Raw genomic sequence first — 21158 nt, forward strand, 5'->3', positions numbered from 1 at the left:
AGAATATCAGGATTGGAAGGGACCTCAGGAGGTCATCTAGTCCAGCCTCCTGCTCAAAGCAGGACCAATCCCCAATTTTTGCCCCAAATCCCTAAATGGCCCCCTCAAGGATTGAACTCACAACCCTGGGTTTAGCAGACTAATGCTCAAACCCTTTATGTCGGTTGAGATGGACAGCCATTAGGAGAGATCCCAGAGGCCATCCTCGAGGTGTCTGTGGATAATGTCACTGTTCTTGTTTTACACTCTGTACCATAGTACTCCAACCACGCCCGCAGAAGTAGATAAACAAGTTCAGGGCAGACTGAAGTAATAAGAAATCTTTTCATCCTCAATGAGGGGCTCAGTCCGCCAAGGTGTTGGGTGTTCCGACACGGATTCAGCATAACGCTTAAGCATGTGCTTATCTTTAAACATGTGCACAGTCTTATTGAAGTCAATGGCCAGAGAGGTTGGTGCGTTGCAGGATCAAGCCCTAAGGTTGTTTGCATTATTGGTACCAGACCTTAACAGCTTGAAATGAAACACAGAGTCAGCTGCAATGACTGTAAATTTCAGCTAGCAATGAATCAACATATTTTGCCTAATTTTTTAACCCACTAGAGTTCTGTGGATTTGAACTTTTTTCTTTAATTTGAATGTTATTGAGTTCAAGATCTAGTTAGGAGTGAGAGAAAGTGAAAAATAGGAGGGTGGAGAAAAAATAGAAATCCCATAAAAAAATAGAAATAAAAAAAAAGGACAGAATGGAAGACGAATACAGAGGGCCTGATTCAGCAATATACTTACACACATGCCTAATTTTAAGCAGATGAGTAGTCCTGTGGACTTCATTAGACTATTCTTAATCTCAGTGGCCCCAGTTCAATGAGGTACTTAGACATGTGCGTAACTTTAAACTCATGAAAAGAGGTGAAGGAGGCAAGGGAAAATGTAAATACAATGTAGCATAAATAAGGCACCTTTGATGTCAGCCTAGCTTTTTTGGAGGCTGTTTTTTAATCCCTTGTACATAACATAGACTTTCCCTTAGCTAGAAAAACATGTTTGTTTTTTAAACTGAATCGCCCTTGGGAATGGGGGTGGGGTGGGGAGGGAGGTCTTAAATTACAGGAGAAATAGCTGGTTAACTCAAACCAGTTTTGCAGATCCAAAAGAATACTTGGACAGGTTCATAAAATGTCAAATTCCGTGGGGTTTGTCCGTCTCTGATTTAAACTTTCAATGAATTAAGTCCTGGTCAGGAAAGTTGTTCCATTGCTTTCAAAAGTGGCTTTTATTAAATTTGTTTTTAACAACTACATTCTGGTAAAAAAAAAAAAAAAAGACTTTAGATCTTCTACCAGGACACAGCCAAAACTTTGATTTGCCACATCAAAGTCTTACAAGGAAGGCCAGAGACTTTCTGGCCCAAATTCTGCTCTCATTTGCACTGGTGTAAACCTGTAATGATTCTGCTGAAGTCAAAGAATTACTTTGAGCCAGGCTAACTTAGGACAGAGTTCAGGTCTCATTGCAGTAATCCAACTACAGGCACTTGTCCTATGCACGTAACTACTATAAGAAAGATTATTCAATGGCACTGAAAAATCGAAAAGTTGGCTTCACTATCATTTTTCACCTAACATTGTTTTATATCTCATTTCAATCAAATCAAAGAGAAAATTCAGACTCAATCTGGCTGAGTTTTTGAATTGTCACTGCTACTCTGAAACCACTCATACAATGTTTATCTCAGGAAAAATGTTACCATCTTTGTATTTTACCCGCAGCATTCTATCCATCCTGTGGCTATCACCATAGTTTATGAGCATACGAACCTAATTGCCCATAGGTCCTAATTTCTACCTGGTTCCTAAAATATGAAGTGAGGATTCTAAATTAAATAAAGACATCAGCTGAGACAGGAAACTGGATTTGATACCATGAGAAACCTATTAATAGTGCCACGATGCTGATGAAGTCAGACTGGGAATTGATACGGGTTTATATACACAATGGAAAATAATCTGCCATCGAGAAAGCAAACAGCCAGCTATCTTTCAAACCCTGGTTATCCAGCTCACTGTGTTTGTAAATACAGCAATGTATTGCGAAGACTATATTTATCCTAGCACAAGGAAACATGAACAAAGAGGCTGATGTCTGGCTGAGTAAACGCTAAACATATGTAACATTAGGACATTATGGATGTTTTAATGTGGGACAGCTTGTGATAACGTGGCACAGATTAGAGTAGCCATTAGTGGAAAAATTAGGTCAGAATCATGTAGATAAGGTGCAAAGTATTCCAGTATCATCATATTATTTTCCTGAAATAAATACAGTTTGAGTCATGTTTTAAATCCTTGTTTCTTTTATATGCCTCATTTTGCCATTTCAATCAAATCAATCTTTGCTCAGAAAAAAGAAACAAAATTGGCTGATCAAGAACGGATTGCAAATTATATTTAATTAAATAATTGCTGTAGGTTTAGTTTGATTAAAATAGTGCCTGGAATCTGGGCAAATATCCATTGGTTTCAATAGGAATTTTGCCTGAGTGGGTTTATGCCAAGTAACATATATTTCATAAAGGGCTGGGCCCTATTCCAGCAATCCCAGCAAAGAATATCTCAACATACTAAGCCCTTCTTTTGCGCAGAAGCGATATTGACATATGTTGGCTATTTAATTTGAGAAAGAAAAGAACTTGGGGACACCTCAATACATTTGTATTTGAGGGAACCTGGACTTAAAAATAGCTTGTGTTCCCTTTTTCATGACCACATCAATAAACTGACTTTTAAATTCCACCTATGCCTGTGTTTCAGTCTTCTGTCACCTATCTATTCTAGCCACTGTTGTATGCTCATCACCAGGAAAGTGACTCTTTCTGTTTCTCACGGTTTTCGAGTGTGTTTTGCCCTTTGTAGGCCTTTAAGATAATGAAGATAGTCTCACTGGTTGTTGTATGGGGGCCTTGTTTGGGCAATTCCAAGACAGACTCTCTGCCATATACAGCGTGGTAGCACCCTACCAGCACATGAGTGCAGTTTATAGCACCAAGGTGGGCACAGTCATGAAGAGCCCTAACAGGACTTTTTCTGCTTTATTTGATTTTAAATCCATTTTCAGCACATCTTTTCAGGTGCCAGTTAAAGCAGAGTCATGTCCAGAGCCATTAGTAACTGCCCAAAAACTTTGTTAATGCACGATTAAGGTTGCTTAGTCATGCCTCCTGCCCTTCTGAAAACTTGGAAAGAGAATCTTTCTGCATATATGTATTTTACTCTCTAGTGCATGTCAATTAAGCTTTGACCCAATGTGGAATTCTAAACTTAAGCCTAAATAGCTTTGGAGATATTGCTTCCCCAGAGGGGCAATGGGTGCTATGCATTAGCTGAATTAAATCCTGAGGGGCTGAGATCAGTTTGGGAAGGATTAGAGCCATTTGAGCTCTGGACAGGTACAAAAACTATTAGAAGAACCAAGTGATTTTGTAACCAGGATTTTTAGGGAGAGGGTGCGATATCTCAGGATCTCCTTGCTCAAATAACCCCATATTTGGACCACTAACCCTACACTACACCTTCATAAGGCACAGCAAATATTGAGACAATCTGAATCAACATGTGGATTTAAGAGCATTAGGAACAGTTGTGTTTTAAATAATTAGCCACTCTGAACCATAGCTAAGGTGGAACCACCATTCTGCTAGCCACCAAAATAGGTGGTGATATAAGAAAAATGTCAAAAAAACAAACCAATCTAAACCACAGCCCAGGTCATCTGACTCTCAAACTGTATTTTTCCTTCCTTCCCTGACAGGGACCATGGCTGCAGGCTGGAGTGAGGGGGCTGCTTTTCTCTGATCCTAGTCTGCTTACATGCCTCAGTTCACACCTTTGCCTTGCTGATTCCTGCGGTGTCACCCGGCATGATGCTAGTCTTGTGGAAGACCACGTTGAACATGCTGTATGTTTGTGTTTCACTTAAGCCAGAAAGCAGGGGAAGAACCATAGCCTGGAGTATTTATTTATTTATTTAACAACGGAGGTCAATCAGTGGAAAAGGAATGAACTTTAATGAGGTCTTTTCACACCTGACAAGGGTCACCAAATCCTATCTGCTAAAGCAGTCAAAGGGCCTATTCCCTTTAAAACACAAGAGATCAAGGGTGCGACCCCCGCTGGAGTCTGGTTCTCCTGAAAAGTCTGGTTTGTAATTAGTTTACACTTCCCCTTTCACACAAGGGCAGCCCATCTTGGTCTCAATGGAATTTCCCCAGAGCACCTAGGAGGAGAAATTGGCCCTCTGTCTAACTGAAATATCACAAAAAATGTATGGGTCTATTATAGAGCGGGTAGGTGAGGTTCTGTGGCCTGCAGGAGGTCAGACTAGAATGATCATGATGGTCCCTTCTGCCCTTAAAGTCTATGAGTCTATGAGTAACAAAGTGAAGTCTACAGCACCCAGTACATAAGTGTTCTTTGGATGCCAGCAAACAAACCGGTCACGAATATATGGAAGGGTTGCAGGATGTTTCAACATTTCAAATGCATTTTCATTCCATCTGTGTTCTTAATAAAACAAATTTTCAAAATGTTGGCCGAATGTACTGATTTTTTTTAAAAAGCCTGGTTTTTCAAGCAAAACAAAGAATGTTCTGTTTGACAAGTTTTTACCAGCTCTATTTCCTTTGGCTGTGGGATTTGATAACAAATTTCATCGCATGGTCAGAGTTACTTTTTGAGCCTCCTCTTCTCGTTTGATTTACCTGGCATATAGTCCCTTCAAGCAGCATCCATCCAGGTGCAGCCGCCTTAAGCCAAAGGACTTGGAGCGATGCAAATGTTAACTGTGGATCCATCTTTCCTATGAATACCTCAGGGTCTGGTCTAGGTCCTATTGAAGTTAAAGGGAGTTTTGCCATTAACTTTGCTGGGAGGAGGCTTAGTTCCTCTGGATATAATATTTCTTCACATGTATCCAACCCCAGCAAGGTTACTGAATTTTTGAATGTGAATCCTTGTATACCCTGTTAGACATCTCTTAGGGCACAAGCAAGGCTCCGCTCCCCAGCTATCATGCCATTTGCCAGAATGGCTACTTTATGAGTTAACTTTTTCAGGAGGATAGATTGCTGACCTCTCACTCAGCCTCCTGCCCCACCTGGAGGACCAGTGGGCTGCTTTTCATCTGGTCCTTTTTCACCCGTCTGGCTTGGGTGCACCCACCAGGGAGTTAAAACTTCCATTGGCCTAACTCTCAGGACCATTGGAACACATAAGCCTTCCCACTGCATCCAAGGGCAGTCCCAGGAAAGGCCCGGCCTTACTCCAGCCATCTTTCTGACATCTGGGAATATTAACCATCAGACCAATACAGTAGTTAAAAATATTTATTTCTAAAGATATTTACCTTGACAGGCACAAAGCATTTCCCGATTTCACACAGAAATACATAAAACATGCATAGACCAATATGGCCCATTCCAAAGTATATTCAACATGGTAAATATAAATGAATAATTTGTAGAGACATAAATATTTGTTAAAAAAATAAGCACATCATAAAATTCCATCAGACCTCAGTCAGCAAATTCAATAATGTGAGTAAATTCACTGCTATAATCAGTCACCCAATATTAGCCTTTTGGTTTCATTTTAAACAACCCTCTGTCTCCACACATTTACATCAGACAGACGCTGAAGAAATCCTTGATCTAGCAACACTTTCTGTTACACATCAGGGTCAGTGGATTATTGGCAACCTGCAATACAGTACAACCCCTATTATTAGACCTTCAGTTGTCCAAATCTCCCTATTATGTTAAACAAGATCATGTCTCCCCTGTTGTCTATTATTTATGTTGAAAATTCCTTTCATTATCCAAAACCTTGGTTAGCCAAACAAACACGTCTGCCCCACCGTTCAGATAACTGTGATTGTACTAGTAAACTACACTGCTGAAAAAGGCAAAGGGTTGTGGTTGATAAGTAAAGGCAATACTTTGTAAAAATACTTTGGCAGGAGTGCAACATACAGTATGTGAGGTAGACTTGTATCTATGCAATGAGTGCTGATTAAAGTAGCACAGTGTCATTCACTTTCTGTTTTAATTAATAAGTAAAAAAAAAATAGTCTCTCCTTTCAAATCTTGATTTCTCTTCTTTTTAGGAGTTTCTGTATCAGGTATTCCTTGCAACGTCTTTTGGCATTAGTCTTTTATTTTTCTCCCTGAAATCTGCCAAACTGATCAACACCACTCCATTTTACACCTTCTTTTCAGAAGCAACATTCAAATGTTCACTTTCTCCTCCTGACAGACGGCTGTCAATCAATGTTTGTTAATGTAACACATCCAATTGGATTCCAGAAGGATGACCTGCTAGGTCTTTATTGCTTTTACCTTGTCCAAATACAAGATTTCCTTAGGTTCTCTTCTACCTATCTTTTTTTGTGGGTGAGTGGATTAATATTTAGGATAACATGCCTTTGCCACGTGGAATGTGAAAATCAAAACAGCTCCGGCAATGCTCTATCAGTTACTGTTGATGGAGGAGGGTTAGGGTTGGTGATCTCCCCACTAAGAAGTTGTTTTCAGACTTTCCCAGATGCTTTGCCTTTTATGTGTTCTGTTATGCTTCAGCCTCTTCACTTCATGGAGTGCAGCCTTTAACTTTGCGATACTGAAGGAAGCTTTGATACTGTTACCAATGGCTTCTAGTCTGTAAAAACAAGAAAAACACCAAATACTATTATAAAAATTGAGATTAATCTTTTGTGAATATATATAGTGTGTGTGTGTGTGTGTATAATCAGCACTTTGATTAAATAAATCTAAATCTAGACTTATGGGGTCAGGTCCTCATGTGGAGTAAATTACAGTAGATCCATTGGAGCTGTACTGATTTAAACCAACTGAAGATCCAGCCCATTAGATATTATGGCAAGTCTGAAAACCCTAATCCCCAGAAATTGTGTGTATTCAAATTAAATGATATTCTGTAGTTGTTGGCTACTTTTTACTATTATTGGGTTTTTTTAGATTAAGTGGAACCCAGTTTTAGTGAACTCAGCTAAAGGGTAAAATTTTCAAAAGCACCTAGATGACTTGGGCCCAGATCCACAACTTCCTAACTTCCATTGATTTAAATGGAGGTTAGGAGCCTAAATACCTTTGATGATCTGGGCCTTAGAAACCTAAATCTCATTTTCAAAAATAACTTAGTCCCTTAGGAGCCTAAATCTCAGTTAAAGCCAATAGAACTCCTGTTCCTGTATGCCTATGCCACTTTTGAAAATGGGACTTTGGCGCTTTTGAAAATTTTACCCATAGTCAAATTCTATTTAGAGAGAAATGGAATAAGTCATAAATTGCTTCAAAAATGGCAAGGTGCAAATTGCCTCACAGAAGGTGCTACTGCAAAGTTGTTCTTTGAAAAAGTGGGTTCACTCCTATAGGGCTTCATCACATTGCAACACTTATGTCATTCAATTGGGATTACACTGCATTGCAATATTGCCAGCTAATGCCACTCAACCTATTACATGAGGATCTCCAAGTGCCCTCTCAACATTAATTTAATTTAATCTCACAACACTCCGAGGAGATAGGTCAGTATTATCCCCTTTTTACAGATGAGTAAAGTGAGAAACAGAGAAGCTAAGTGAATTTCCTGTAGGCACATAGGGTCTGATAGTGCAACCTTTACACACTTATATTCCTTCTCTTGAGTCCCACGGAAGTAAGTGTCAAAGTGGAGAATAGAACCCAGAAGTCCTAATTCCGAGGTCCTGTCTCTTCCCAGCCTTACCCTTTTGTGTGGTAGTTTACACCGGCAGCATTTTGCACTCACCCCCACCTCCCTTCTCCACCTACCAGATTTTTTGTGGGGAAGCCCTCTACCTTTCAGCAGAGTGGTGGTAGAGGGGCTTATGCCCAGTGGGGAGGGAGGTCTCAGAGCTTCAGCCCTGCAGGGCGCATTTGCTGGGGTCGGGGGTTCAACAGGAGTGGGGCTAATGCTTCAAGCCCCAGCAAGTGCCTCCCATGGGGCAGAAGCCCGGGTAGGTGCGTCCCTGCTCTTGAACTTCCGAAGACTGTCTTATTTGGCTCGGAGGGTCAGTAAGTTTGGCCACCCCTGATTTATAGGATGAGCAACAATCATAAGAAAGCGTCAATGTTTTAGGGCTCCATTCTGCTCCCTGTTGAAGTCAGAGGCTAAACTCACACTGATTCAACTGGGAATAGGATCAGTTGCTGTGTGGATACTTTATTGAAACTTCATATCATCAGCCTGTTCAGGAGCGGGTACGGTAGCTCACCTTCTCATTTTCCTGCTGTTAAGTAGTTGCCTGTGCACACACTTCAGTCCGAGTCCCATGCAATCTTCACCTTTGTTAAGATGATCCCAGCCCTTCTCCATTGTGGACTGAGCCCTGTTTAAATAAAAGAAAACAATATTGCTATTAAAAAACAAGGCTTCAAACTACCTGGTTACACTTTTACATGATCCATCTTCTTAAGCTAAGAAATGTAACAGAGGCTTCTGGGCCAGATTGCGGTATCCTTAATGATGCTGGTGAGTTGTCGAGCAAGTAGTGCCCCTGACTTCCCTGGGACTATTCACCTGAGTAAATACCAACATGAGCAGATGTACCATAACCTGGCCCTTTACAATGAGTGCAGTTCAAAATTGATTACAACAACAATAATAATAATAGTAACCCACCAGAGTTCTTTTCCTGTCTGGCAGAAGTTCAGACACCTTTTGTCTTTTTGGTGGGCACATCGGCATCTCTTGCTAGATTCTGGTTGCTTCCAAGGGGCTGTATCTTCCAGAGACCGCCTCGATCGAGAAGGGCCACCAAGCCCATATGGCACAGTCCGCCTATGATCAGAAAATCAACATGAAAGATATTAATTGAATTCATTGCCTTAGAACTGCGGTGTGTGTTCGGTGTCATCTTATCAATGGGACTGTTTTTGTGAGTAAAGGTTGTGGGCCTGGGAAGGCTCTTTTGGTCATGACTTTGGGATTATCAGAAAAATTTGCACTGCAGCACTGTGATTACGGTGCCTGCTTCCATGACTAAGGCATTTTTAACCATAAGAAATATGAATCAATATGCAATAGAATGCAACAGAACCTGACCTGTCTGAACTTTGGTAAATTGCAAGCACAGCAAGAATCAATTTTAAAAAATGAGAGAGATCCTCAGCTGGTGTAAATCGGCATAGCTCTATTGAAGTCAATATTCACTACACTAACTGAGGATCTGCTTCACCCTTAATGAGGAAAGCGTAAAACTGTAATGTATTCTGCATTATACACAAGCCCACTAGTCTAGAAAACTTAGTAATTCACAATGGGGTCTCCCAGCCATTCTTAAGAACTAGTGTGGTTTCACCGAATATATTTACAGTTATTTAGGGCCGGATTTTGCTCTGAAGAGACTCCCAAAGAAAATTACCACTCTGCGGGAATAAGGCTGGCAGAAACAAGACACCAGCATTTCACCCTTCTGTGCTTCTCAGTGAAAAGTATTTTATAGCATCACACATCCAGTCCTAACTATGAAATAGTCTTGGTTGTATCTTAACACTTTAAGAATTCTGGAAAGGTTAGAATTACTGTGCCTAGTGTTAAAAGTTATTTGCTTCATCTATAAGGCCAAATCCTGCTTGCTTTCCTCATGTGAGTGGTCTCTCCATTAAAGTCAATGGGAACACTGGTGTGAGTACAACAAGCAGGAGATGTGGCTCTATATTAGTAGAGAGAAATCTGTGCTAATAAATACTGTTTCCATCCTCAACCACTCATTCCTCTCTAGCCATCTTAAAAAATATTCCTCTAGAGCAGTGCATGGCCTTTTTAAACCTATTTTTCAACCAAAGTAAAATGCCTGCTAAAAATGCACAGGATTCATTGCAGGGTTGCACTTGGGCTGGGTACTGAAGAGCAGTCTAATGGCATGAACTCTTCAGATGCAGCCTATGAGCCCAGGCGCTCTCACTGATCCTGCCGGTGCATTAGCTGCAGGGAAGAGGTTACATTTGCTGGTGTCCCAGGGAGCCATTGTCAGTGGTGCCCCTTCCAAGCACACTGGGGCCCTAATGAAAGGGAACCATAGCAACCGGTTTACAACGATCGCCCCTAAAGCCCGGGTGAACGGGAGGTTAGAGCGTTCCAAGGGCCCGCCACTTACTCCGGGGTGTTGACCCAGATGATGTCGAGGTGGCAGAAGTAGACACACTCCTTATCCATCAAGGTGGAGCAGGAGCAGCGCTTGGCCCTGCGCAGCGGCCAGGTGGCGCTAGAAGGACGAACCTCGGCCACAGAAGCGGTCGCAGGAGCGCTCAGCTCAGCACCTAGCGCTGCAGGGGAGAAAGGGAGAGCAAAGGGGTTAGCAGGCGAGTGACCCCGGGAGCTGCTGCTTGTAACAACTGGACCCAGGCGGCTCGGACCCAGGCAAGCGCGCCGACAGGAACGCGGTGGTAGGAAGGGAGATTGATTGGTCCCATTGCCATCTATCTAGTCACCCTCCGCCCCTGTCCTGATCTTTGGCTCCAGGGTCTTGCAAAGCGGAATAGCTCATTTGCATGGCTGAGATTAAATTAATGTGTGAAACACAGTCACACTCAGCAGCTGTACCAGGGCGCTGGATTACAGTTCTCATGCTCTCTCCCTGCAGGACTCTGCCCAGTTCTTCTGGGGACATTTAACTCAGCGGTTTGCTGGAGGCGTTCAAAGGCTGGTGCATTTCCCTGCTTTGTTGTAAGGAGACACACCCCCAGCAGTTGTTTAAGGATTCCCCAGCCGTCAGACTGTGGTTTTCCGATTCCCCGCCCTTTCAATGCTCTCTTGGGGAAGAGCTGGGATTGCGGGCGAGGGAGTCAGGGCCGTGGAAATTGCTCTGGGCGCTCCTGCTGTTGGGACCTCGGCTCTTCTACCTGTCCCTGGTGTCCTTTCCATTAACCCTCCCCATCTTCCCCATGCTCAGGGGCTGTGACGACTCTCTGTAGCATCTCTCCCCACCACGGGGGGGGGGGGGGGGGGCTGCGCTTGTAATTCTGCATCAGAACTACCAGGCTTGAAGTCTTCCCGCCTCCCTCTGGTTGGGGTCACCCAGCTCCCGGGAAGGCACGTTGTTTGGGGAGGAGAGATGATGGAAAGAAATCAGCACGCCCATAAGAGCTGCTTTTCCTAGCCCGGGTGTAGTGAATATAGACCAAGCAGGACTTCAGCGCCCCCAAACCTGCAGCAGTGTGCGGGACATAAAGGATTTGGGGCGGGGGGGTGATTCTTAAGCCTTCCCTTGAGTTCCATTCAGTAGGGAGAGGTGACTGATTCACATCCATTTAACAGCCTGCTGTTTATTATCAGCAGCGTGTGACGGGACTGCTGCTCTGCCCGGGCTAGTTAAATCATCTCCGGGCAAGTTATGGGGGCGGGGGGGAGCAAACCCTTTTCAGAGGTTTGCTGAAAACAAGAAAGAAAGAAAGAAAGCCCAGGGAAAGCCCATTGCTGGACATGGCCACGCTCCTGATTTAGTCCTACGGACCTTTGAACACCGTGCGCTGTCTGTATAAAGGACTAGGCAGCTCTGGACCATTCTCCTGAAATCCCACCCAAGGGAACAATTTGCACAGCGGGGGTGCTGAGAGCCAGTGAACTCGACCGTAAACCCTGTCCATGATGAAAGTCGCTCCATGCCTGGGGGTGCAGCAGCACCCCAGCACCCCTAGTTGTAGCACCTCCGGTCCCACCTGGAGGTCAGCGGAGGCGCCGCGCCCGTGGGTAGCTCCCTGCACTGCGTGCTTGCCCCCCCAGATCACACCTACCTGTTTCCTGGGCTCCTGGACAGAACACGAACAGCAGGGAGAGAATCATCTGTGCACAGTCCATCCCGCCAACGCCCGCCGGTCGCTCTTTTGCAGCCCAAAAGCACAAGCCACAAGCCCCGCTCCCTGCTGCGGTTAGTTCTCAACTGCAGAGCGCTTTTCACCAGAGGCGCCCTTGGAAAGGAAAGCTGCTCCCTTGGGACAGGGCGAGCTGCAAACCCAGTCACCGTCCCCCAAGCAGCACTGGGAAACCTGGAGGCTCCTTCTCCAGCGCGACTGCCTGAGCGCTTCTGGCTTGGCCACCTCTCGCCAGCTCCCTTTTATACCGAACCCCCATGGAGCGGGTCAACGGCTCCTACTTCGCTTTATCCGGAGACAATGTTATTGTGTTATTAGTCACCGAGAGGCAACGTGCAGACCGAGATAAGGCCAGGCTGGAAAGGAAACCACTGCAAACTTCAGAGAGGCAGACGCCGTCTGGCAATCCAGGGGCCGGGCTACACACTGGCAGGGTGGGCGGTGGGGAGTGGAGAGAGAGCGAAAGAAGGAAAATAAATAGCCCGGGCAGACCCACGAGCAAGAAACCTGAGGGCAAAGGGCGCCGACGGCATAGAGCCAGCAGGGGGAGCCCCAGCGCTGAGCACCTGACACCTGGCCAGATGCGGCTGCTTCGGCTGCCGCCACCTTCCCCTCCCCTCTCCCTTCCAAGGTGGCCAACCATGTAGAAATCAGAAGTGGGTTGTTTGAAAAGAAAACACGGGTGCGGAGGAAGGGGTTCTGTCAAGCAGCTGGCTAGATTAAAAACATCCTAAACCTCAGCACGTTGAAGCCCACGTGGTTCAACACCATCATCCTTTACTGGTCTGGCTGAAGAAGGCACAGTACTGCCTGTTTTCAGTCATTTAATGGTGAGGGTTTGGCTGTTTCTAGGGAAGAGGGCGAAAAAGAGTCTAGTTTTGGATGGGGAAAGGCTGATATCCCCTCTCCAACACCCTAGCTCCCTGAATGCTATAGAGCAGGGGTTCCCAAACTCTGGTATTGGTACCACTGGGGGTACACCAGGCAACTCTCCTGGGACGCAGGAGAAATTGTGCAATGGTGGATTTTATTTATTAGTTATTTTATTTATTGCATTTTCATTTTGGCTACTCAGAGAAGCTATAAAACTCCCTGGAATTTGTTATATAAAATAAGGTGGTTAATTTACTTCAAGATGTTATCAGTGAGAACACAGAGACCCTGAGGTACAGAGCCCCCACCTCCAGTCACCCTACAGAGCAGATTCAATGGCCCAGCAATTACCCAGTCTAATTGAGTGGTGGTTTTTTTTTTTTTTCAGTTGTATACCTTCCACTATAACTATATCTGTATGTAACAGTGAAGTATGGACACAAGGCTAAAGACAGGTAGTGTTAAGAAGAACACACAAAGTGTCAGCAATGAGAAGGGTAGGGGTACGCGGGCAATTGGTAGATCTGGAAGGGGGTCCGCAATAACAAACGTTTGGGAACCTTTGCTATAGATCACACTCAGTCTTTTTGAGGCGGCATCGGGAAGTGCAAGAAGCTGCCTATCTCACTGAGGAGTCAGGGTAGACTAGAGTTTCCCTAGTGATGAAAGGGCTCCAAGGAACCTGATGAGTTGAAAGAAAGAAAGAAAAGAGCTAGTCTCCTTTTGTTTTTCTCTTTCATCCATTAAACCATAGGTGTATTAAATAGCATTAAATGTAGGTCATTTTGCTACATCCAATCCACTGCAAAGAGATATGCATACTTAACACCATACAGATTTTAATAATAATAATAATAATTAATAGAGATTGCAAGGTCTTCAGGGCAAGAACGGTGTCCTTCATGAAATACCTAGCACAGGTATAAAACAGGAAGTAGTAATTGTAAGAAGAATGAATACAATAGCATTGCTGACACTCATACCTATTTTTTGTGATTTGGTTTTGGTTCCTTTAGAACATGACTGTCCGGTTTGTTTGTCAGTATTTCTGTCCCTGGGTATAACAAGGATTATAGCAATGACATGGTATGGTGTGCACACCACGGGCCGGATCCTGTCCCTTTGAAATCATTGAACCCCCAGCTATTGACTTCATTAGGAGCAGGAGTAGGCCCCAGGTGCTGGTTTCTGATGTCCTATTTATATTGTGGTCTCTTATTTAGACTCATGCTCTTTATTTGACAATTCAATACATTTTTAGTGATTATTGCTGGACACCAGCCCTTATTATAAAAATACATGAAACTAGATAAACTAACTGAGATGGCCTTCATCTGAGTGGAGCTCACATGAACAAAATATGCCTCTGATCAAATGTGCAGTGATAATACTGAAAAATGTGCCAATTTTACCCCAGATAGTTACCTCATTATCTGTTATATTTTCTTCTACTTTCCTATGCTTACAGACATTTCCTCAGTTATGGCAAATATTGAAGTTGCTAAATGAAAATCTTGTTTAAATTATCTCAGGAGAATGACAAGTTTTTAAGTGCCATCATAATACATTCATCATTTTTTCTGTACAGGAACTATCATGTTATATTTGAGGATGTGACTACTGGAATAATAATAGGGTTCTATCTATACACACACACTACTACTGCTACTGAATGATAATCCACCAGCAGTCATACGTTTTAAATATTGGATGCTTTCACTCCAGCACAGAGCCCCAAGATGCAGTTTCCCAAGTAACTCTGGGTTGTTTGCCTAATAAACTGCTGGTTGTATAAGAAGTGTTAGTAGCACATTAAAACAATATACTTTATTTTCATTTCTATCCAAATGTTGGGAAAGGAGGGAACTGCGTTCAGAAAATGGAAAATGCTGGCAGAACGACCCTGTGGGGTGGAAGATGTCTCTCTACTTCAGTCAGTTTTTTTGTGTAACACCAAAGAATGTGCAACTTTGCCAGGTCTGTCACTTAAAGATGGCATTGCATGTCAGCATTTTTTAATAAGAGATTTTTCCAAAATTGCCATTTCCAAGAAGTGCATCTATCAGTGCAAGATATTTTTTTCTTCTCTGTCAAAATGCCTTGCTAGAATGTATTGGGTTAGCTGGTGGAAATGGCATGTAGACTCGGAAACATTTTTTCCCTGGAGTAGCAAAGCAAAAACATCACATGGTGGGGGTTTATTAAAGTGCCATTCAATTTTTCAAAAACAAAAACATCGGTGATTTATGGGAGGGTTTTAAGTATTAGCATTGACAGAGATTTATCTATTCTGGTTCAGCAAATCGTGACAACTATATTTCCTTCTGATTCTGGAGCTAGCTGGGAATAAGCTGGTCCTGGCATCAGAGCAGACTCGGATTTATGTCCAACTGCGCATAGATCCAAAGGAAAATTTCAGCAGCCAGGGATTACCAGGGCAAAGAAAGACTGCACACTCTTTCTCCCAGGCCATGCCCCATAGGCTGGGAGGTGTATGGCACTTCTATGCCATTCAAAGACTGCTTGGAAATGAAATTCCACAAAGGATTAGATCCACTGAATATTCAGCTGCTTTGCACCACTGGAGTGGCACAAACCAGCCAGAGCTGGGGCTAGAATTTGGCTGAGAGTCATTTTTTGCAACCTGGAAATCCAAGGTCACGTTATGGCTTCTTACTTATTCAGTAAATCACTTCACTGCATAGGAAGCCCATCTCCCCCAAATCTTTGGTGAATAGATGGGCCTTGTTAACACATTAGGGATATTTTGGAACAATTAGAGAGCTGAGAGTCTCTCATGGAGAATAACCTTCCAGCAGATTTTTTTCCTTTATACTGAGGGAATGCCAGCTTCAGCACCTCCACTGACGGCAGCTTTGGCAATATAGTGTGGGAAGCAAAATCAACTAGACAGACAGGTTCTGGCTCTAGAGTTCCAGCTGGGAATTGTCATGGCACTGACTGAATTTTCTGCAGGACATTTTGTCCAGTGTCAGAAATGGAAAATGCTGGCTTATCACAGGAACAATAAGCGGAGATTGCAAAACTGGTCCTTTGTGTCTCGAGAGCAAGGGGAGCAACTTGTTGTTTTCTATGGATTTGAAACATAATATTAAGCAAAATGAAAGTTACACAATCCTTCCCTCCCTCGTCAGGGTTGCCCGTCTTATCTCCCGGACTTTCCAGTCATTCTTTCACTTAGCCCCAGTCTTACTCAAACACCACACTCAAGGCCTAAATTTAGGGCCCTTGTGAGTCATCTCATCTGATGCCACATAGCTTGCTTTCTATTTACCCCCATTCACTCTGTCTACTAACACCGCTGCCACTGGCCTGCTCTGCTTGCTCATTGGCTGACTGAAAGGTGAGTCCATTGTCAACCAACCTTCCTACTTATCTCCAATTAATGAGCTTCCCGGAAGGACAAAGAAACTGCTCTCTCCCTACAGTTTTGGAGCCCGTAAGGTGTTCGGGTGTCTAGCCATAATGATTAGCAGATATTCCCAATTCAACACATCACTAATAATTATGTGGTTCCTCCAAAGTGTCCAACCAATAATTCTCACACACCCCAAAACAACAAACAAAGGAAAAACAATCCCCCCTCCCCACCAACACTTTCCCATTCCATATACTCCTCGGGAGGAATCTATGTGCTACATTTTTGCTCCACCTGGACATGGGGTAAGCATTCCTGACATAGACCCTTAGCAGCAGACTATAGACATGGAATGATTACCCTGTAAACAGCACTTCCCATGTAAAATGCCACTAAAAGGCAGGCATAAAGGGTATGATTCAACCTGTTAGGGGGCCAGCACAAAGGCCCATGGTCTATGATCTCAGCCCTAGTTTGAGTGTTTAAGAGGTGCATAGGGGTGAACTTCATTGTTAATACTGAGAAGAGAAGAGAAGAGAAGAGAAGAGAAGAGAAGAGAAGAGAAGAGAAGAGACACTTACACATTATCAGGAGTCATTTGGCACAGGCATTGTCAAAGAGTCTTGACAATCAACATGGTCAGCCAGGAAACATGGTCTAATGTGATGCCATGAAGAACCTAATGGGAAAGTACACAAAGGCTGCCTGTACCATTAAGAAATCAGGTGCTGGGACTGTATTTTAACATATTGGCTAGTGTAGATGTGTATCACTGCCCTCTACTGGATGGAATCAGAACTGTCTAACTAATGGTTTGTGTCATACTCTAAATGAGGAGGAGAAATATGGTTTATCCCTATTGTCACTGGAAAGTTCCAAGTGGCTGCTGTGTGCAGCATGGTGGAACCACCAAGTTCTAGAGGGCCCCAATGTATCATAGTATCAATAAGGATTTATTTTCTGTTTAGTTCACTATGAGCCAGTATTTAGTGCTCATCTTGGTTGCATAGTGTTGTCATACCATGGTGAGACTGGCTTAGGGATCCGTGGTTAGTAAGGTTGGCCAGGAAATAGGTAGGGATCCAAAGGCTAAAGACTAGGGTGGTAGTGCTGGTGTTTGGGCTTATCTTTTTTTTTTCTTTCTTTTAAATGAGTGGAATGTGGCCGTTATTCTTTGGGCCATAATTGTTTGGAGATCTTAACAGCAATGGGCAGCCATGGTGATAAAAATAATACTAATAATTATTTTCAAGCTTGCTAAAAAGAGAAGAAGTGAACACTTGGGTGCAGCAGCTGAAATCCAATCACCGTCCGTTCAAATGTCGGAGAATGTTGGCCTTACTGAATGCCGTTTTCTGCCTCTTGGAGGGTGAAGGATGATGTCACCTGAAACACAAATACAAAGATTCAGGTTTCGGAGAGATAGCTTTGTATGCCCCCCTCCCCCTTTTCTTCTGTTTTGCGCAGCAAAGAGCTAGGAATGTCAGGGAAATAATTAGCTAGGAGCCAAACCAAGGATTAGGAAAGGGAAACATTATGTGGGAAGAGGAGAAGATTTAAATAGTCTGGAAACAGATGAAGAATCCATGGAGCTTTAGATGGAAGGGAGTTTGCCAGTAACACCATTTCTCCATTCCCCTGGGGGGTGCAGTTGTCTCACCCCTAATATCTTGGCTGAAGGGGAAGTTGTACTGAGGTCCCATAAATGCAGGAGACTGGGGATATTGAATGTACTTCATCCTCCTCCATCCCAACAAGCTCTAGAAGCTTCTTTCACCAGCCCCACAATTGCTAAAGAGAAGTAGAGTACCTGGAACAGAGGAATGGACTAAGCAGAGCCCTCCTCTGCTTCATCCCTGTGGACTTAGACAATGCTGGGCCGGGGACCAAGGCTCCTAGCACTCTTCCTCTACTGCAGTCACCATGTAGATGACAGTGGGTCACTCTCTCCCTCCCCCGCAACTCCTGAGGAGTGGCCTAATATATTGCACCCATAACCATGGAATCTGAGCGCCTAATCATGTTTATCATTCTAGCTATTTTTATTTATTAGTTGTATTGTAGTAGCCCAAGGAAATCCACAATCCTATTGTACTAGATGCTGTACCAAAAGGTCTCATTCCCCTAACTGTTGGCATTATAAACAATTGACCGTAACATTGTGCTAGAAGGCCAGCTTTGATTTCTCTTTCCAACTTCGGTACGTAACTTTCTAGTATGAAAAGGAATTGATAGAGCATCTTTCTGTCTGGATTCTGGGTGTATTGACTCATATTCCACTCAAAGTGGGACAATGTTTTTTTTAGAATTGCCCAGAAAAATTTTACAGACCTAAGAGGACTGTATACTCTAAATGTACCTTTTAAAGAAGCATCTCGACTTTTGCTTTTTAGAACTTACCTTCTGACAGGTTTGCCCATTCCTAGGATTTTCTGTTGCTTTGTTCAAAAAGGCTAGGCCTTTCATTTTGTACAATTCACTGGGGGCAGAATTTTCTTAGAACTCATTTTTAGACTTTTAATGTTTCCTTAAAATTCCCAGGTTCTCTTCAGGTTATACAGACCTCCCATCTTTTGTGTGATTGTGTCTCAAAAGACCCAAAACAATACATAATTTTTAATCCAACCTGCTCTCCCCTTTTCTCCTTGTATAAGGGATTCATGGAGATTAATTTAATTAGCAAAGGCATTGTTCGGAGAGTGGTGCTGGAGATAATTATTTTACATCAATAGCCCTTTCCCTGGAGCAGTTAGCACCTTTTGTGATTGTGAGACAGTTTGCACTGATTCTAGGATTAGCTGGGCTTTGATGCGTGTTTGCTAGTTCCAGTGGTGTTTGTGGGTTTTGTTTTTTGGGTTTGTTTTGTTTTTTTAGAGCTACCAATGCACATTATGCAACATGAAATATGTTTACAGTTATAGGAGTTGGTGTTTAAAAGAGGTTTGGGGAAATGCTACACTGAATATGGCCCTGCTTACCCTTTATTGAACGGCCACCGCTGTGAAGAGGAGATGCAGCCTAGTTGGCTGCCTCTACCTGTCTCCAAAGCAGTGGAAACTTCTGCTCCCCCTCCAAATTCATTGCCACAAGGGTTTCCTAACATTGTCTCATGGAAACTAGCTCAAACGAACCAATCTTCTCAGCACAGCAGAATTATCCATTGACCATCTGAGCATCTGGAATTTGGAATTTAAGGAATGAGGCCATCTTTAAGGGCTCTCTCTGAATAAGCAGTTTGGAGCTCTGGCTGTACTAGGAAGTTTTACCCAAATATTTCCATGTGAGTGACCACCAGGTTCAGCAGAACTGGTGTTAATGCTAGTGGGAACTCTAGTGCAGACATGACTGGCAGCTGGATCAATTTTTTTCTATTGGGTCAGTTAAACCTGCTTTTCAATAGGCTTATCTAATATCACAGTAAAACACAATGGAAGGAGCCTTGTCTACATTAGGCCTCCCACCTGTGCTAACACTAGCTCAGCTGAACTGGTGGTAGCACCAATGGGAATTTTATTTTGTAAAGATTGCCCCATTTAGACCCAGATGGAACAGCAAAATACAAGAGGCATCTTGTAAATGCAAATTTTCCTATTGGGAACTACAGTTTGGCCTGGTTTGAGGACCAGTAGTTCTAAACCTGGAGCTGAGACCGGACGGTAAATGCATCTTCAGATGAATATAGCAGTGTAGATGTACACTGTAGGACATGAGGTGGGGCAAACAAATAACAGAATGCCTGTCCTCAAGAGCTCACACTTTAAAAGGCTTTAATGGGTATAAAACAATATGATGCAATATGGAATGAACCTGGAATGGTATACTTAAAGATTAAATAATTCATGGAAGAGATGGACTTCTATATATTCAGTGGTGCAAGTAGAACTCATTTCTTGCTGGTCCTGCACTCACAGGAGGGACACAAGGGGTGCATGTAACCTCCCCACATGACCTTCCATGTCACTCTTCCCCACCCCTAGCCCAGATCCCCCTCCCTCTCCCAGTCCCCTCCGACACCACCCTTTGTATATACAAACTTCAACATGCTTAACTACTCACTTTCTCCCCACATATGTAGTATTCAGTATGTTTATATGGAATATGGGAGTTGGGTGAGGAGCCATTTCAGCATCTGTATGATTTATTAAAAGACAAATTTTAAGTAGAACTGTATCCTAAACTGCTTTATGGTATTGTACCCAAATATTGAATTTCAATGGGTGATTCAACTTCCTCTGTAGGAACAGAACAGACTCCTGAAACTCTTACCGGTCCACAAAAGTTGTCCATAGTCATGCAAATAGTCCCATTGTCTTCAACAGCACTGATCAAATGATTAAGGGTTTGCAGGATTCGATTCCAAGTTTGTAAATTTTTCTGGATGAAACTGACAATGTCTGAGTTGTCAGATCAGAAGGAGCTTCATTCGAATAAAGGTGGGCAGAGATGTGATAAGTCTTAGCTCCCTTGCTAAGATGAGGAACATATTTTCAGCAAAGTTCTTGGCAGATTCCTGAGGCAGCTGGTTTAAGGCCATCAGTGTCCAGCATTATAGTTTTCACTTATAGTTCTCTTACCCACAAAGCTGGAAAATGAGGCATTTGTTTTCTTTGTTTTTCTGCTCCAGTTCCAGTTAACAAAATGCATGTTAGACCAGTTTGGCTTCAAAGAAGAATTCTAGGTACACTGGGGACACCACCTGATTCCCGTCAGGCTGCAGAACTGGGCTGACATCAAACATCTTCTGGACAGTGCAAACAGAGGCATTCCTCTAATGATTTGGATTTGATGTGATGTCATGGATAATTCAGACCAATGGGGAGAAACAGAAACAAAAATACAGTTTAAACACCTTCTGTCCCCCATACCCCTCCCCTCTTGAGGACTCCTGACCAATGTAACAGCACAAAACATAGGATAACAAACTTAAACAAAGCCTTTGTTTGCTAGCATATGTATTGTGCTGTTAAAGGCATTTAAAGAATGAATGTCCTTGGGGAG

General features: G+C 43.2%; 1 protein-coding gene across 1 annotated transcript; it reads right to left on the reverse strand.

Annotated features, from left to right (window-relative positions):
- Window positions 1-5437: 5437 nt before the first annotated feature.
- EDN1 (endothelin 1) lies at window positions 5438-12141 on the reverse strand. Its single transcript, XM_074943168.1, has 5 exons — window positions 11831-12141; window positions 10195-10363; window positions 8718-8876; window positions 8311-8424; window positions 5438-6713 (listed from the first exon to the last, which is right to left on the reverse strand). The coding sequence occupies exons 1-5, from the start codon at window positions 11892-11894 to the stop codon at window positions 6572-6574; spliced, it is 648 nt and encodes a 215-aa protein (XP_074799269.1). The 5' UTR covers window positions 11895-12141; the 3' UTR covers window positions 5438-6571.
- Between the last annotated feature and the right edge of the window lie 9017 nt (window positions 12142-21158).

Source organism: Natator depressus, chromosome 2 (assembly GCF_965152275.1).
Source record: "Natator depressus isolate rNatDep1 chromosome 2, rNatDep2.hap1, whole genome shotgun sequence".
Lineage (NCBI taxonomy): Eukaryota > Metazoa > Chordata > Testudines > Cheloniidae > Natator > Natator depressus.

Bases quoted from the DNA above. Each gene is read 5' to 3' on its own strand.
- EDN1 (XM_074943168.1), bottom strand. From the start codon at position 11,894: ATGGACTGTGCACAGATGATTCTCTCCCTGCTGTTCGTGTTCTGTCCA. The intron at 10,364-11,830 runs GTAGGTGTGATC...TCTCCCCTGCAG, and splicing joins TCCAGGAGCCCAGGAAACAG to CGCTAGGTGCTGAGCTGAGC. The intron at 8,425-8,717 runs GTGGGTTACTAT...TTATTTAAACAG, and splicing joins CAGACAGGAAAAGAACTCTG to GGCTCAGTCCACAATGGAGA.